This window comes from Phoca vitulina, unplaced genomic scaffold (assembly GCF_004348235.1).
Source record: "Phoca vitulina isolate PV1807 unplaced genomic scaffold, GSC_HSeal_1.0 scaffold2, whole genome shotgun sequence".
Lineage (NCBI taxonomy): Eukaryota > Metazoa > Chordata > Mammalia > Carnivora > Phocidae > Phoca > Phoca vitulina.
Genome location: NW_022589705.1, coordinates 68,238,501 through 68,256,793, shown reverse-complemented (window position 1 = coordinate 68,256,793; position 18,293 = coordinate 68,238,501). Strand labels below are relative to the sequence as shown.

At 42.3% G+C, this 18,293-nt stretch overlaps 1 protein-coding gene across 1 annotated transcript; it reads left to right on the top strand.

Moving 5' to 3' along the window:
- Positions 1-189: 189 nt before the first annotated feature.
- On the top strand, positions 190-15,045 carry CUNH1orf50 (chromosome unknown C1orf50 homolog). Its single transcript, XM_032417244.1, has 5 exons — positions 190-368; positions 488-603; positions 5,571-5,657; positions 6,167-6,298; positions 14,680-15,045. The coding sequence occupies exons 1-5, from the start codon at positions 290-292 to the stop codon at positions 14,875-14,877; spliced, it is 612 nt and encodes a 203-aa protein (XP_032273135.1). The 5' UTR covers positions 190-289; the 3' UTR covers positions 14,878-15,045.
- Positions 15,046-18,293: the final 3,248 nt, after the last annotated feature.

Here is an 18,293-nt window from a genome sequence, read left to right as displayed (position 1 = left end):
GAGTCCCGCCCACCCCTTCCCGTCCCGCCCCTGAGTGGAGCCCCGCCTCCCAAGCTAGGCAGCGCATGCCCGGGAAGCTTGCACCACCTTTTTGGCTTTCCACAAGCCTGGGCCCCGCCCCTCAGCCGAGCCCTGAGCGACAGCCGGGGCCCCGCTCCCGGGCTCAGGCAGCGCTCCTCAGCGGTGATGTCCGATGCCCCCGGAACACGGAAGCTCCGCCCACGGGCCTTTATGCGCAGGCTCTTCCGCCACCTGACGCGAGGGTGGTAGGGAGGTTCCAGGGGTTGTCATGGAGGACGCTGCAAAGCTGGGGCAGGCGGAGGAGGTCCCCGAAAACCAAAGAATTCAGCCGGCGACCGGTCGGGGAGGTACGCAGGGCGGGAGTCCGGCCGGGGAAAGAAGCCCTCACGGAGCAGCTAGTCTCCCGGGCTGCGCGGGAGGCCGAGGGCGGGCGCTCACGGGCTGTGTTCCTGGGTTTGTGTCGCAGGAGCCCTGGTGGAGCGCACCTCGACCCCCGGCGGCCTGGCCCTGGTGAGCCCCTACCACACCCACCGGGCCGGGGACCCCTTAGACCTCGTGGCGCTCGCAGAGCAGGTGCAGAAGGTGAGGAGGTGCGGCTGGGAAAGTAAATAACCGTCTTCGTTCACGTTTGGCCCTGCGTCTTAGGACTGGGACCTCACAGCCACGTAGTGTGGCATTTGTTTTGTCTGCATCTTACATACAACACGGGAAAACTGATTGTCCTTGACCCGAACTCTGATCTTCTGAGACCAAAGGCTGCTTCAGCGGCAACATGAGTGCCTATAATCTCCTTTGGCGGCAAGTTTTGCACAGCACTTTCAATATTCAGTATTTCATTTGGGTCCTAGGACAGCCCTGTGAGGTAGGCAGTACAGAAGTTCTTCTTCCCATTTTACAGGTGAAGAGAAGTTTCCGTGGAAGTTTCACGATCAGTCTAACGCAGATTATGTAAGGATGCATAGTCCACTTACTTTAAACTGCTTCCCGTAAAATCTTTATCTGAAACCTGAATGCTTTTAGAACTTAACATCTTCTAGAAGGACAGGGACTCTTAAGTTTTGTCCTGTGCTGTCATTCACTGGACACAACATTCCCAAGCCCAGTACTTAGACATTCATTACCAAAAGTTAAAAAAGGAGGAAATGCGAAATAACAGAAAAAGCACTGGAAGTTTGGACACATGCGTGTTAATCTCTCTTTTGATTTTTTTTTTTTTAAGTAGGCTCCACTTCGAGCATGGAGCCCAGCGCAGCTTGAACTCACCACTGTGAGATCAAGACCTGAGCTGAGATCAAGAATCTTTCTCTTAACCAACTGAGTCACCCAGGCTCCACCCGCTTTGATATTAACTTGCATATGACTTGAGGCAAATTACTTTTCTCTGGACTTCACCTTCTTTTTAAAGATTATTTGAGAGAGAGGGAGAGTGCATGCGGAGGGGGAGGAGCAGAGGAAGAGGGACAGAATCTTAAGCAGACTCCCCGCTGAGCACATTGTGGGGCTCAATCCCAGGACCCCGAGATCATGACCTGAGCCAAAATCAAGCCTCTCACGCTTAACCTACTGAGCCACTCAGGCGCCCCTTGACTTCAGTTTATCTGTAAAATGCAGGATTTCAACTAGGAGAGCTTCTAGAGCAAAGCTGTGAAAAAACAAATTCCATCTAATTTTTATCAAGACTTCAGTTGTGGAACCCTCTTCAGTATGTAGAGATATAGGGCCCTGATGCTTTAATGCTTCTGATATCCCTTCATCCTTGTATGCACTATCACATTTGGCCTTGGTTATATTCAAAGGTCTTTATTTTGCTTAAAAATATTTAATTATTAACATGCTCAAATTTCCTCACACATACATCTCTGTACTTCAGGGGTTTTTTGTTTTTTAGGATTTATTTATTTTAGAGAAAGAGAGCTTGCGAGAGAGCGCATGTGCACAAGCAGGAGGGGCAGAGGGAGAAGGAGAGAGAGAATCTCAAGCAGACTCCGTGCTGAGCCTGGAGCCCAATATAGGGCTCGATCTCATGACCCTGAGATCAGCTGAAACTAAGTTGGACGCTTAACTGACTGCACCACCCAGGCACCCCCTGGGTTTATTTATTTATTTATTTATTTATTTTATTTAGACATATTCGAATGCTTAGGAAAGTGCCTTTGATTCAAACTTTATGACTTATCTATAGAGGTGGGGAGCAAAGTATAACTTTTATGGATTAGGAGAATTTCATGTGTCTGCTTGATTGGATCACTTACTGGGGGAGGCAACCAGGCCCAAAGCTTAGGCAAACATTTTCATGGGTTACTGAGTGACCATCATGTTTATTACAGTAGCCCAAAACAAAGACGGAACACTGTTTTTGCCCTTCAGCATATAATCTAGTGAAATATAGAGGGTGCATTATTGTGCTGCCTCCATTTTTCCAATATTATCGATATTGAGCAGCTGAAATAAAAGCACGAGAGACAAACAGATTGAATCAAGCATATTTACTGTCTGTGTCCTGAAATGTACTTTCTAGCAGGACTGATTGCTGATATGCCATTTCTGTATTAGTGTGTGTTCAGAAAACTCAAGAGGTCTGGTATTAAGGCAGGAAATTTGGAATCAGACTGATCTGTGTTCAAATCTTCAACTGCCATTTGTTAGCTGTGAACCCTTGGACAGGTTGCTTCACCTCTCTGAGAGTATAATTCCTAAAATGAGGCTGAAGTTATTATCTCCAACTTCATAAGGTGTTATAAAACTAAATGAGATAATATATATATGTGAAGGGCTTCAGGGTGATTGGGGCCAGAGTTTGTGTTTAGTAATTATAAGTACTTTTCTCCTCATTTCTGTTTGAATTTGGTCCTTTTGTTTACAAGGAAGAGATTTGCTGCTACCACCTTAAGAAAAAGACTAATAATGAGGCCACTCCACTGTTAACCTAGAACCATCTTAGCTCTAGAAACCAGCTACTCTCTCCTTGGCCATAAGGTGTCTCATTGTCCTTGGAACAAAAAGGAGCACTTTCACCCATGGGCCATAAGGCCTTGTGTGATCTGATCCCTGCCCCCCTTTTTTACATTCTCCTCACTAACTACTCTTCAGACACATCTTCAGTTTTGTACCTGGCTGGCCCTTTCCTTTTGTTCAGACCCAAGTCACATGTCACATCCTTGGTGAGGCCTTGTCTGTAGAACGCTCTACCCCACCCCATCTACGTGACAGTATTGGGGCGCCTGGGTGGCTCAGCTGGTTAAGCGACTGCCTTTGGCTCTGGTCATGATCCTGGAGTCCCGGGATCGAGTCCCGCATCGGGCTCCCTGCTCAGCAGGGAGTCTGCTTCTCCCTCTGACCCTCCCCCCTCTCATGCTCACTCTCTCTATTTCATTCTCTCTCTCAAATAAATAAAATCTTTTAAAAAGAATAAAGATCAAGTCCAAACTTCTAAAAAAAAATAAAAATAAGTGACACTATTATTAAATTGAATTTGCCTCTAAGCTACACATATATTCCAATCCCTGCAGTCCTCTGCACTCCGTTATTAAACCAGTTACTTCACTCACTTGTTACCTTTGATCTCCTTCTACCACATAATTACTGTTATTTCCTTCATAATAGCGCATCATTATTCTGAGTCCGTATAACACTAGCTCTAATTGTCTTTCTTGTTGGTGTCTGTATTACTCACCAGAGCTGTGCTGTTCGTTATGGTAGCCTCTAGTCACGTAGGGTTGTTGAGCACTTGGAATGTATGGTTAGTAGTGCAGCTGAGATACTGAATTTTAAATCTTATGTAATTTTAACTAATTTACATTTTAAAACCTGATAATTGAGTCAGTTATTGGACACTTTTAAGTATATTTGGAACAAGCTGAGTATGTGAACTGACTCTTTCAAATGTAAATTTTATGAAGTCCAAATACAGATTGAGGATTTCTAATCAAAATTTGGCATCCCAATTGATAGTATGGGAGTATAAAAAATAACAATATGAAATATAAAATATCTCATTAAAATTGTTTTATACTGATTACATGTTGGAATGATGTTTTTTGATATATTGGGTTAAATAAAATAGATTATTAGAATTCATTTTACTTATTTTTATTTATTTATTATTTTTTAAAGATTTTACTTATTTATTTGACAGAGAGAGAGATAGCCAGAGCAGGAACACAAGCAGGGGGAGTGGGAGAGGGAGAAGCAGGCTTCCTGCGGAGCAGGGAGCCCGATGCGGGGCTTGATCCCAGGACCCTGGGATCATGACCTGGGCCGAAGGCAGATACTTAACAACTGAGCCACCCAGACACTCCTACTTATTTTTACTTTTAACACAACTGCTAGAAAATTAAAAATTGCATATGTTACTTGATTCATATTCATAAGGCCAGTGTATTAGGCTGTAATCTTGACAGAAGTAGGGACCTCTTTCTCTGATTTGCCAGTGCACCCAGGGCCTGGCATGGTATCTGACACACAGTGGTTGCCCAGTCTATATTTGTGGAACAGATAAATGATTGACCCTGTTTACTCAGTTATTTATGTTTTTACATGATACTGCCTTATACCTGACTTTTACCTTGAGCGCCCTTAACTAACTAGCAAATTCTCTGGATATTTCTTAGTTCGAGTTTAACCTCCTAATTTCTTCTCCTTAACTTAATTGTATACCACCGGACATTAATCAGCTTTTCTTGAAAGTAAACTGGAAGTCTTTGACAGATTTCTGATGCCTGAGTGATAATCCTTCCCAGTGCCTGAATTGGTCACACCACCATTCTCTCTGGCTGTGAAAATTATTTATTTTAAGCAATTCCCATTGCCTTCAGTTGCATTTCCTAGCACATGACAGGCAGTCTTCTGTGTACATTATAACTTTGTTTCAGGTCTACATCCTAGTGCTGTCTTTAAAAATACATTTGAAGTAACAATTAGGAATACAAATATAAGTTAAAATATAACTAGGTTTGAAGTAAATAATTCAGCCAAGGTAATGGTCAGATTAATAGGTAGTTTCTGTATATAGCTAGATTCCTACATAACGGGTGATAAGAGCCATATCACAAGTGTCTTTGGATTTTTATTGTAAGACCCACTCCTGATTTCAGAAATATTTAAACATGAGAAAATAAATGGAGGCCTAAGGAATGAGTGGGTTTACTCAGGCAAAGAGTAAGGGGGAGAACATGTTATATCAAGAAGAGGATGTATTCAGTATATTGGTAGCACGTGAGAGTAGGGCATGTTGGAGGACTGAAGAAATTCAGTGTGACTAGAATATAGAGTGAAAAGGGTAGAAAGCTATGGGACATAGAAAAGAAGGAGGACCTAGTTCTGTGGTGTGGGGCCATGTCAGGGGAGGCTTCTCATAAGCAGTGCTGTTTGGGCTGGGTGGGAGAAGAGGGAGAGGAATGGGAGCTCATGGGGGAGTGGTGAGGAAGGACAGGAAGAATATTTTAGGCATAAGCGAAGATATCGAGATAACTCTTCACGCTGGGCTCTAAATAACATTGTGGAAGTCTTATCCTTTTTTCACCCACCCTTTGGTTTTGTCTCACCTTTAGGCTGATGAATTCATCCGAGCAAATGCCACCAACAAACTGATGGTCATAGCTGAGCAAATCCAACATTTACAAGAACAAGCCAGGAAGGTAAGTAACAGCTTTTACGCAAGCATTCATTTTCTTCATTTAATTCGCAGGATTGACTGATCTTGCTTATAATCATTTAACTTACTTGTCTTCAGTACCTTCTAGAAATATTGAAGTGTTGAGTGAAAGAAAATAGGCTAAGAGGTTACGTATAAGATAAGCTTTTCACTGGGAGACAGTTTCAGTGAGGTAAAGCATTTTGAGGGGGAAAATAGGTTCTCATTTATAAAAGAAATGTACTTACTACAGAAAAATAGGAAAGAAATTTAAAAGCCATTCACAGCCAGTAGTGTTCGACGTTTTGAAATATAATTCTTTTAAAGGCATTTTTACAGCTTAGTAGCAGTCTTTTGTCTCTTCAGAATCATCTGGATCCTAGTAGTGACTGATTGCTATGGGGGAGCAATTCCAAAGCATTGAGTAATTTCCAGATTTTGACTGGATTAATCACTGAGTGTGAGTGCCTGTTACATCCGATACTTAACTTGTTACATCTCTGTGGTTCTTAGGTATTGGAAGATGCTCACAGAGACGCTGACTTGCACCACATAGCTTGTAATATAGTAAAAAAACCTGGCAACATTTACTACCTTTATAAACGGGGGAGTGGTCAGCAGTATTTTTCTATTATTTCTCCAAAGGTAAGAACATTTATTTTTTACTGGTAGAAATGGCTACGATTAGGGGCACCGGGGTGGCTCAGTCGTTAAGCATCTGCCTTCAGCTCAGGTCATGATCCCTGCTCGGCAGGAAGCCTGCTTCTCCCTCTCCCACTCCCCCTGCTTGTGTTCCCTCTCTCGCTGTGTCTCTCTCTGTCAAATAAATAAATAAAATCTTTAAAAAAAAAAAAGAAAAAGAAAAAGAAATGGCTACGATTAGCTTTGGTTATCACAATATTAATATACCATTATGAGGAATTTGTCACTGTTGAAACATCAACAAGTCCCCAGTGATATTTTATATTTCAAAAATGTTCTGCTAGATAGTAAGACAGTATTTAAGACAATTGATAAAATAAGTTGGGTTTGAATACTATTTAATTTTTTTACTGAAGAATCCAGCTATTATTTTTTTCAAATGAACATGATACATCAAATTGAGGGCATAGTATGTTTCTTTTCTTCCTGTCTGTGAAAAAAAAAAAAAAAACCTCTATTTGTGTTTTTTTTTTTTTTAATAGTAAAGATTTTGGAACAACCGATAATAAGATTCTTTTAAATTTAGACAAAATAAAGTACATTTTTACTTGACAATATATATATTCTCAACTTTGGAAAACATCAGGCAGTGTTTCTGTTTGTAAAAAAAATAATAGCTTCATCTTGCTAACTGGTGATGTTTCTGTTTGTAAAAAAAAAAAAAAAGCTTCATCTTGCTACCTGTGATTAGAATATATAGAAAAATATCCAAAAGGATCACATGCCATATGGGTCTACGTATTTATAAAATAATTTCAAAATTTTTCGATTGTGATATTGAAAGTTATATAAAAATCTCATGTTTTCCTGCCAAATAGATGAAATAATGTTTATAACTGCATGACATATACTTTTGAAACAAAATATATCCAGGCCAACCAGTAATGATCATTAATTTTCTAATAAGCAGAAATAAAATGAATTTTTCAAGAGTTAAAAAAAGCATTTATTTTTGCACAAAAATCTACTCTGGTCTTTGAGAAAATGTAGGCATAGGGTTGGTAAATGTTTTCTAGAAAATTGGAGGTGTGAGCCCAGGCATGACTCTTAAAAAATATACATGAAAAATACACTTAAATTATTTCACAGTCATTATCTTTGTTAAGAGAGGTATCTGATGTGTGATGCAATGAGGATGATTCTCACTGGTCTGATGTGAAAAACCAAAAAAGAAATTCGTGGCATGGGGGCGCGGAGCAAGATAGCGGAGGAGTAGGAGACCTGGATTTCGTCTGGTCTCAGGAATTCAGCTGGATAGGGATCAAACCATTCTGAACACCTACAAACTTAACAGGAAAAAAGAATCAAAGAAAAGAATAGCAACAACTCTCTGGACAGAAAAGCGACCGCTTTCTGGAAGGTAGGACGTGTGGAGAAGTGAATCTGAGGTGATATTTGGGAAGACAGACGGCGGGGGAGGGGGCCTCCGTCGGCTGCTTCTGGCAAGTGATAGAGCCCCGGAGCACAAAATCGGAACTTTTAGAAGTCTGCTCCGCTGAGGGACGTCACTCCAGTGGCTAAGCTGGGGGTAGAACCCTTGCGGGACAGTGTGGTCTCAGGACCCTCAGGGTCACAGAAAGACCGGGGGTGCCTGAGTGCGGCAGAGCTCCCAGGTATCGGAGCAGGGAAGCTGGCTGCAGAGACGGATATGAGGCGCGGGCTCTCAGCTCGGGGTTGCCATAAACCGTGATCCGCAGCACAGTCGGGCCACTGCCTCTCCAGCAGGGACCCAACAAGTGGCAGATCCGGGGAGACCCCTTCCTCCCCCGGGAGGAGAGGCAAGGGAGCGCACCACAGGGATCTGCTGGGTTTGGAGACTCCACACGGGGTCGGGTGCCAGAGATAGAAACGCTTGGTCACAGGCCAGGTGAGCACGGAGTGTGGCTGGAGACCGGGGAGATGGGAGTGACTGGCTGCTTTTCTCTGGGGGCTCACTGAGGAGTGGGGCCCCGAGTTCTCGGCTCCTCCGGGTTGGAGATTGGGAGGCTGCCATTTTCACTCTCGGCCTCCAAAGCTGTACGGAAAGCTTGCAGGGAACAAAAGCTCCTGAGAGTAAACCTGAGCAGATTACTTAGCCCGGACCGGGCAAGGGCGGGGCAATTCTGCCTCCGGCAAAGACATTTGGGAACTGCGGCAACAGGCCCCTCCCCCAGAAGATCAGCAAGAACAGCCAGCCAAGACCAAGTTTACCGATCAATGAGAACGGCAGAACTCCAGCGCTAGGGGAATAATGCACATAGAATCCATGGCTTTTTACCATGATTCTTTAGTCTTTCAAAGTTAATTTTTTTTTAACTTTTTAAAAAAAATTTTTCTTTTTCCCTTTTCAACCAAGATCTTATCAATCCCTTTTTTACAAAACATTTTTATTTTTCACTTTTAGAGTCATATTCTATCCCTTCATAGTAGTTACCCTTATTTTTGGCATATATATATAAGTTGTTCTCTCTTCAAAATTTCGAGATACAGTTTCTTTTAACAGATCAAAATATACCCTAAATCTCTAGTGTATGGCTTTGTTCTAGTCTCCTGCCTGATCATATTCTCTCCCTTTTTTTTTCTTTTTTTTTTAAATCCTCTTTCTTTTTTCAAACAACTTCTTATCAATTCCTTTTATAAAATTTTTTATAATTTTCATCCTTACAGTCATATTCCATCCCTTCATTGTATTAACCCTTATTTTTGTACATATATAAGTTTTTCTCTCTTTAAAATTTTGGGGGGCACTTTCTTTAACAGACCAAAATACACCCAAAATCTAGTGTGTGGCACTGATCTATGCACCAGCCTGATCATATTTGATCATATTCCGTTTTTTTTTGTTTTGTTCTGTTTTTGTTTGTTTTTATCTTTTTCTTTTTTTCTTTTTCTTTTTTCTTTCTTTCCCTTTCTTTTCCCCCGGTTTCAGGTCTTTTCTGATTTGCTTAGAGTATATTTTCTGGGGACGTTGTTACCCTGTTAGCATTTTGTTCTCTCATCCATCTAGTCTCCTCTGGCCAAAATGACAAGATGGAAAAAATCACCTCAACAAAAAGAACAAGAGGCAGTACCGACTGCCATGGACCTACTCAATACGGACATTAATACGATGTCGGAAGTAGAGTTCAGAATGATGATTTTAAAGATACTAGCTGGGCTTGAAAAAAGCATGGAAGTTATTAGAGAAACGCTTTCTGGAGAAATAAAAGAACTAAAATCTAACCAAGTCGAAATCAAAAAAGCGATTAATGAGGTGCAATCAAAAATGGGGGCGCTAACTGCTAGGATAAATGAGGCAGAAGAGAGAATTAGTGATATAGAAGACCAAATAATGGAAAATAAAGAAGCTGAGAAAAAGATAAACAACTACTGGATCACGAGGGCAGAATTTGAGAGATAAGCGATACCATAAGACAAAACAACATTAGAATAATTGGGATCCCAGAAGAAGAAGAAAGAGAGAGAGGGGCAGAAGGTATATTGGAGCAAATTATAGCAGAGAACTTCCCTAATTTGGGGAAGGAAACAGGCATCAAAATCCAGGAGGCACAGAGAACCCCTCTCAAAATCAATAAAAATAGGTCAACACCCCGACATCTAATAGTAAAACTTATGAGTCTCAGAGACAAAGAGAAAATCCTGAAAGCAGCTCGGGAGAAGAGATATGCAACCTACAATGGTAGAAACATTAGATTGGCAACAGACCTATCCACAGAGACCTGGCAGGCCAGAAAGGACTGGCATGATATATTCAGAGCACTAAATGAGAAAAATATGCAGCCAAGAATACTATATCCAGCTAGGCTGTCATTGAAAATAGAAGGAGAGATAAAAAGCTTCCAGGACAAACAAAAACTAAAGGAATTTGCAAACACAAAACCAGCCCTATGAGAAATATTAAAAGGGGTCCTCTAAGCAGAGAGAGAGCCTAAACGCAACATAGACCAGAAAGGAACACAGACAATATACAGTAACAGTCACCTTACAGGCAATACAATGGCACTAAATTCATATATTTCAATAGTTACCCTGAATGTAAATGGGCTAAATGCCCCAATCAAAAGACACAGGGTATCAGATTGGATTAAAAAACAAAACCCATCGATATGCTGTCTGCAAGAGACTCATTTGAGACCCAAAGACACCCCCACATTGAAAGTGAGGGGGTGGAAAACCATTTACCATGCTAATGGACACCAAAAGAAAGCTGGGGTGGCAATCCTTATATCAGACAAATTAGATTTTAAACCAAAGACTGTAATAAGAGATGAGGAGGGACACTATATCCTACTTAAAGGGTCTATCCAACAAGAAGATCTAACAACTGTAAATATCTATGTCCCTAACATGGGAGCAGCCAATTATATAAGCCAGTTAATAACAAAAGCAAAGAAACACATCGACAACAATACAATAATAGTGGGGGACTTTAACACCCCCATCACTGAGATGGACAGACCATTTAAGCAAAAGATCAACAAGGAAATAAAGACTTTAAATGACACACTGGACCAAGTGGACTTCACAGATATATTCAGAACATTCCATCCCAAAGCAACAGAATACACATTCTTCTCTAATGCCCATGGAACATTCTCCAGAATAGATCACATCCTAGGTCACAAATCAGGTCTCAACCGGTACCAAAAGATTGGGATCATTCCCTGCATATTTTCAGACCACAATGCTTTGAAACTAGAACTCAATCACAAGAGGAAGGTCGGAAAGAACTCAAATACATGGAGGCTAAAGAGCATCCTACTGAAGAATGAATGGGTCAACCAGGAAATTAAAGAAGAATTTAAAAATTCATGGAAACAAATGAAAATGAAAACACAACTATTCAAAATCTTTGGGATACAGCAAAGGCAGTCCTAAGTGGAAAGTATATAGCAATGCAAGCCTTTCTCAAGAAACAAGAAAGGTCTCAAATACACAACCTAACCCTAAACCTAAAGGAGCTGGAGAAAGAACAGCAAATAAAGCCTAACCCAGCAGGAGAAGAGAAATAATAAAGATCAGAGCAGAAATCAATGAAATAGAAACCAAAAGAACAGTAGAACAAATCAATGAAACGAGGAGCTGGTTCTTTGAAAGAATTAACAAGATTGATAAACCCCTGGCCAGACTTATCAAAAAGAAAAGAAATGACACAGATCAACAAAATCATGACTGAAAGAGGAGCGATCGCAACTAACACCAAAGAAATAGAAACAATTATAAGAACATATTATGAGCAACTATATGCCAGCAAATTAGATAACCTGGAAGAAATGGATGCATTCCTAGAGATGTATCAACTACCAAAACTGAACCAGGAAGAAATAGAAAACCTGAACAGACCTATAACCACTAAGGAAATTGAAGCAGTCATCAAAAATCTCCCAACAAACAAAAGCCCAGGGCCAGATGGCTTCCCAGGGGAATTCTACCAAACATTTTGAGAAGAATTAATACCTATTCTTCTGAAACTGTTCCAAAAAATAGAAATGGAAGGAAAACTTCCAAACTCGTTTTATGAGGCCACCATAACCTTGACCCCAAAACCAGACAAAGACCCCATCAAAAAGGAGAATTACAGACCAATATCCTTGATGAACATGGATGCAAAAATTCTCACCAAAATACTAGCCAATAGGATCCAACAGTATATTAAAAGGATTATTCACCACGACCAAGTGGGATTTATTCCTGGGCTGCAAGGTTGGTTCAACATCCGCAAATCAATCCATATGATACAGTACATTAACAAAAGAAAGAACAAGAATCATATGATCCTCTCAATAGATGCAGAAAAGGCATTGGACAAAGTACAGCATCCTTTCTTGATCAAAACTCTTCAGAGTATAGGGATAGAGGGTACATACCTCAATATCATAAAAGCCATCTATGAAAAACCCACAGCGAATATCATTCTCAATGGGGAAAAACTGAGAGCTTTCCCCCTGAGGTCAGGAATGCAGCAGGGATGTCCACTATCACCACTGCTATTCAACATAGTATTAGAAGTCCTAGCCACAGCAATCAGACAACAAAAAGAAATAAAAGGCATCCAAATCGGCAAAGAAGTCAAACTCTCACTCTTTGCAGATGATATGATACTTTATGTGGAAAACCCAAAAGACTCCACCCCTAAACTGCTAGAACTCATACAGGAATTCAGTAAAGTGGCAGGATATAAAATCAATGCACAGAAATCAGTGGCATTTCTATACACCAACAACAAGACAGAAGAAAGAGAAATTAAGGAGTTGATCCCATTTACAATTGCACCCAAAACCATAAGATACCTAGGAATAAATCTAACCAAAGAGGCAAAGGATCTGTACTCAGAAAACTATAAAATACTCATGAAAGAAATTGAGGAAGACACAAAGAAATGGAAAAACGGTCCATGCTCATGGATTGGAAGAACAAATATTGTGAAGATGTCAATGCTACCTAGAGCAATCTACACATTCAGTGCAATCCCCATCAAAATACCATCAACTTTTTTCAAAGAAATGGAACAAATAATCCTAAAATTTGTATGGAACCAGAAAAGACCCCGAATAGCCAGAGGAATGTTGAAAAAGAAAGGCAAAGCTGGCGGCATCACAATTCTGGACTTCCAGCTCTATTACAAAGCTGTCATCATCAAGACAGTATGGTACTGGCACAAAAACAGACACATAGATCAATGGAACAGAATAGAGAGCCCAGAAATGGACCCTCAACTCTATGGTCAACTAATCTTTGACAAAGCAGGAAAGAATGTCCAATGGAAAAAAGACAGCTTCTTCAACAAATGGTGTTGGGAAAATTGGACAGTCACATGCAGAAGAATGAAACTGGACCATTTCCTTACACCACACACAAAAATAGACTCAAAATGGTTGAAAGACCTAAATGTGAGACAGGAGTCCATCAAAATCCTAAAGGAGAACACAGGCAGCAACCTCTTCGACCTCAGCCGCAGCAACTTCTTCCTAGAAACATCGCCAAAGGCAAGGGAAGCAAGGGCAAAAATGAACTATTGGGACTTCATTAAGATAAAAAGCTTTTGCAGAGCAAAGGAAACAGTCAACAAAACCAAAAGACAACCAACAGAATGGGAGAAGATATTTGCAATTGACATATCAGATGAAGGGCTAGTATCCAAAATCTATATAGAACTTCTTAAACTCAACACCCAAAGAACAAATGATCCAATCAAGAAATGGGCAGAAGACATGAACAGACATTTTTCCAATTTCCAAAGAAGACATCCAAATGGCCAACAGACACATGAAAAAGTGCTCAACATCCCTCTGCATCAGGGAAATCCAAATCAAAACCTCAATGAGATATCTCCTCACACCAGTCAGAATGGGCTAAAATTAACAAGTCAGGAAATGACAGATGTTGATGGGGTTGTGGAGAAAGGGGAACCCTCCTACACTGTTGGTGGGAATGCAAGCTGGTGCAGCCACTCTGGAAAACAGTATGGAGGTTCCTCAAAAAGTTGAAAATAGAGCTACCGTACAACCCAGGAATCACACTATTGGGTATTTTCCCCAAAGATACAAATGTAGGGATCCGAAGGGGTACGTGCACCCCAATGTTTATAGCAGCAATGTCCACAATAGCCAAACTGTGGAAAGAGCCAAGATGTCCATCGACACATGAATGGATAAAGAAGATGTGGTATATATATACAATGGAATATTATGCAGCCATCAAAAGGAATGAGATCTTGCCATTTACAACGATGTGGATGGAACAAATGGTGTTGGGAAAATTCGTTATGCTGAGCGAAATAAGTCAATCAGAGAAAGACATGTATCATATGACCTCACTGATATGAGGAATTCTTAATATCAGGAAACAAACTGAGGGTTGCTCGAGTGGTGGGGTGGGAGGGATGGGGTGGCTGGGAGATAGACGTTGGGGAGGGTATGTGCTATGGTGAGTGCTGTGAATCGTGCAAGACTGTTGAATCACAGATCTGTACCTCTGAAACAAATAATACAATATATGTTAAAAAAAAAAAAAAAGCAGGAGGGTAAGAATGAAGGGGGGGGAATCGGAGGGGGAGACAAGCCATGAGAAATGATGGACTCTGAAAAACAAACTGAGGGTTCTAGAGGGGAGGGGGGTGGGAGGATGGGTTAGCCTGGTGATGGGTATTAAAGAGGGCATGTTCTGCATGGAGCACTGGGTGTTATACACAAACTACATCAAAAACTAATGATGTAATGTATGGTGATTAACATAACAATAAAAATTAAAAAAAAAAAGGAAAGGGAAGAAATTCGTGGCAAGGAAATGAACCCAATGTTTTTACCTCCTACCCTGATGAGAATTGACTTCTTTGCCTTCTCTAGGAATGGGGGACAGGTTGTCCACATGACTTCCTTGGTGCCTACAAGCTACAGCATGACTTGTCCTGGACTCCATATGAGGACATTGAGAAGCACGATACCCAAATCCACATAGTGAACAAGTTGCTAAGCCAGCCTGCGGCCCTGCTTCCAAGCACTGAACCCACCTTCCAGGGACTGACTGAGAGTGGACACTCATAAATAGCTCTCACAGCAAGGACCTGTCACCTCTTTGTTGCCCTCATTCTCTGCCTTGATGGGAGGTGGCATGAGAATTGAGGTATTGTGGGTGAATCATGAACTTCTTGAATAAAGACCCTGTGTGAGGTGCCTGGGTGGCTCAGTTGGTTAAACAGTTAAGTGTCTGTCTTTGGCTTAGGTCATGATCCTGGGGTCCTGGGGTGGAGCCCCATGTTGGGCTCCCTGCTCAGCGGAGAGCCTGCTTCTCCCACTGCCCCTCCCCCCACTCATGCACACTCACGCGCATACACTCTCTCTCACCCTCTCACCTCTCCTCTCTCTCTCTCAAATAAATAAAATCTTTAAAAAGAGAGAGAGAAAAGAGACCCTGTGTGAATATAAATGCTGTTGTTATTACTTTTAGTTAGGATAGTAATGAATCCTGTCAGTCTCTTGGGATCCTCTCTGGGTCACAGGTACCCAGCCAGTGACTTTCAGAGTATTGGCCACTGTACTTTCCTTCTCCTTTATCTCCATCTGTTCTCCCACAAGGCAGAGAATTAAAGAAAGAAGAGTTTCTTTTTCCCACATAAAGGTTGGCGAGGCATATTCCAGGGAGGACTGTTTTTGGTCTTTTTGTACCTGCAAGTGTTTGAGATTGGGTTGAGGTTGAACATAGAGGGGAGAAAAGAGGCAAACCATAAGAGAGACTCTTAACTGTAGAGAACAAACTGTGGGTTGCTGGAGGGAGGTGGGGGGGGATGGGCTAGATGGGGGATGGGGATTAAGGAGCGCACCTGTTGTGATGAGCACTGTGTTGCACATAAGTGATAAATCACTAAATTCTACTCCTGAAACCAATATTGCACTATATGTTAACTAGAAGTTAAATAGAAACTTGAAACTTAAAAAAAAAAAAAAAGATTGGGTTGAGGCTAGTTAGCAGGTAGTGGGGTTCCAGCACAGGACGGGGCTAGAATCTGACGGGGTCACCCAGGGGATACTTGGTCACTCATTTCACAGGGGGATGCTCTGTGGAGTCAGGTGCAAAAGCCTCTGGCGGGGCTGGCCTTGGGGATACACATACGCACACCCACAGACACATTAGTGGTACAGTAGTTCATTCTGACCACAAAGTTTCCAAGGTTTTCACAAGCTTCTGACCTGCATGCTTGTGACACATTTTGAGCAGGTGCTTATTAGTCATCTGTTGCTGCATGCATGACCGGAAATGTGGTGGTTTAAAACAATGCACGTTTGTGATTTCATAGTTTCTCTGGGTCAGGAGTTGAGGCACACTTCCCTGGGCCCTCTGCTTCAAAGTTTTCACAGGCCCCAATCCAATGATTTGCCAGGGCTGCGTTCTCATCTGAAGGCTGGAGAAGGATCTGTTTCCAAGCTCACTTAAGTTGTTGGCAGAATTTCAGTTCCTCAAGGGTGTTGGACTGAGGTTGTTGATTCTGTTACTAACAGACTATTCTCCAAAAACTGACTTCAGTTCCTTGCTACATTGGTCTCCCCGACGTGGCAACTTGATGAAAGCCAACAAGGACGAGTCCGCTGGGAGGACGGAAGTTCCAGTCTTGTGTAGTCTTCCTCACCGGAGTGACATCTCCTTTTGCTGTATTCTGTCAGAAGCAAGTCAGAGGCAAGCCCACACTCGAAGGAGGGAATTACACAAGGGCACGAATACCAGAAGGCAGAAATCATGGAGCAGATCTTGGAATCCCTGCCACAGTGCTCAGTTGGGAGGGAGAAAAGAAGGTCCTGGGTAAAAGAGGCAGTATTACCACGCCGGTAAGCATGGTAGTGTTCAAGTCACAGATCGGGACTCGACTCTCAGCTCTGACGAAATAACCTCCCCAGCTGGCATCCCCGCTTCCTCCTGGATCCCTTCTCCATTCCATTCTGCATACAGTCATCAGCTGGAGCTTTTTATTTTATTCTTTCTTTTTTTTTTTTTAAGATTTTATTTATTCACTTGACAGAGCACAAGCAGGGGGAGTGGCAGGCAGAGGGAGAGGGAGAAGCAGGCTCCGCCCTGAGCAGGGAGCCCCAGGCGGGACTCGATCCCAGGACCCCCGGGATCACAAACTGAGCTGAAGGCAGTCCCCCAACCAACTGAGCCACCCGGCACCCCAGCTTGATCTTTTTAAAATACAAATCCCCCTCACTTGGCATTTCCTAACCACGGGAGCAAAAAAAAAAGAACAGTTCAAAAAAAAGTTACTGCTGTTCAATAAGGTGCGCTTCCCGCACTGCCCACCAGGTGGTGCCGTTGCTCTTTGCGGCCTCAGCCAATTACGAAACTTGGGAAAGTCTGTGGCAATGAGGTGATTTTGGAGGTAGCATCTCAGAGTGGGGAACTAGGACCCATTGGTTATAGACAGTAACCATTTTCCATTCATCCATCCATCTACCCATTCAACCATTTTATAAGCATTAAGTGCCTTTTAGGTTCCAGGTTCTGGAGAATAACACAGCTGAGTAAAAAGGCACCTGTGTCCAGGGAGCTGTCAGTCTAGTGGGGGAGAAACCAAGTCAACAATTACAATGTGGTATAAAAAAGGCTATGATAATGGTATGCGTGGGGTATGGAGCACCATGGAAGGCTACCTAACTCAGACTGGAGAATTTGGGAAGACTTCTTGGAAGAGCAGACACCCACGTAGGTGTTGAAAAACAAACAAGAGTTAGAGCTTGTTTGGAGACTCCAACTGTCCTCTATAGGAAAATTGTCTTTGGAGTTTGGAGTAGGGTTCATTTTTGTTTTTTTTTTTGTTGTTGTTGTTGTTGTTGTTTTTTTTTAAGATTTTATTTGTTTATTTGACAGAGACACAGCGAGAGAGGGAACACAAGCAGGGGGAATGGGAGAGGGAGAAGCAGGCTTCCCACAGAGCAGGGAGCCCGATGCGGGGCTCGATCCCAGGACCCCGGGATTGTGACCTGAGCCGAAGGCAGACGCTTAACGACTGAGCCACCCAGGTGCCCCTGGAGTAGGGTTCATTTTTGGATGGAATTTATTTGTGAGTGAAGAAAGGGATATCCATTTAACAAGCTGTATTAACCAAACCAGTCCCGGCAGGCAGGAGGGCTGGAGTGAGGTATGCCCTGGCTAAAGAACTCTTACTTCTAATAGCTAGGAGGTAAGCAGATGAAGAATGGGAGGAAAAGCGATTCCAGACTAGAAGCAATATAACATCTGGGGAATTGCAGCCAATTTAAAGTGAAGAATGTGGGCCAGGGGCTATGGGAGAAGACTTAATTGAAAGATTTGGGGTGGGAGTTGGTAATATTGGCCTTGTATAAACCTTTTTTGGCATCAGAGGACGAGTGGAGGGAAGATGATTGATTAGGAGCTTCCATCCCTAGTCTAGGCAAGCGATGATGAGGTCTGAGCTAAGGTAGCAGTGATGGAATGAGAGGTACAACCTCAT

Coding starts and splice junctions, on each gene's coding strand:
- CUNH1orf50 (XM_032417244.1), top strand. CDS start 290: ATGGAGGACGCTGCAAAGCTGGGGCAGGCGGAGGAGGTCCCCGAAAAC. Junction 5,658..6,166: donor TACAAGAACAAGCCAGGAAG/GTAAGTAACAGC, acceptor TGTGGTTCTTAG/GTATTGGAAGATGCTCACAG. Junction 6,299..14,679: donor TTTCTATTATTTCTCCAAAG/GTAAGAACATTT, acceptor TGCCTTCTCTAG/GAATGGGGGACAGGTTGTCC.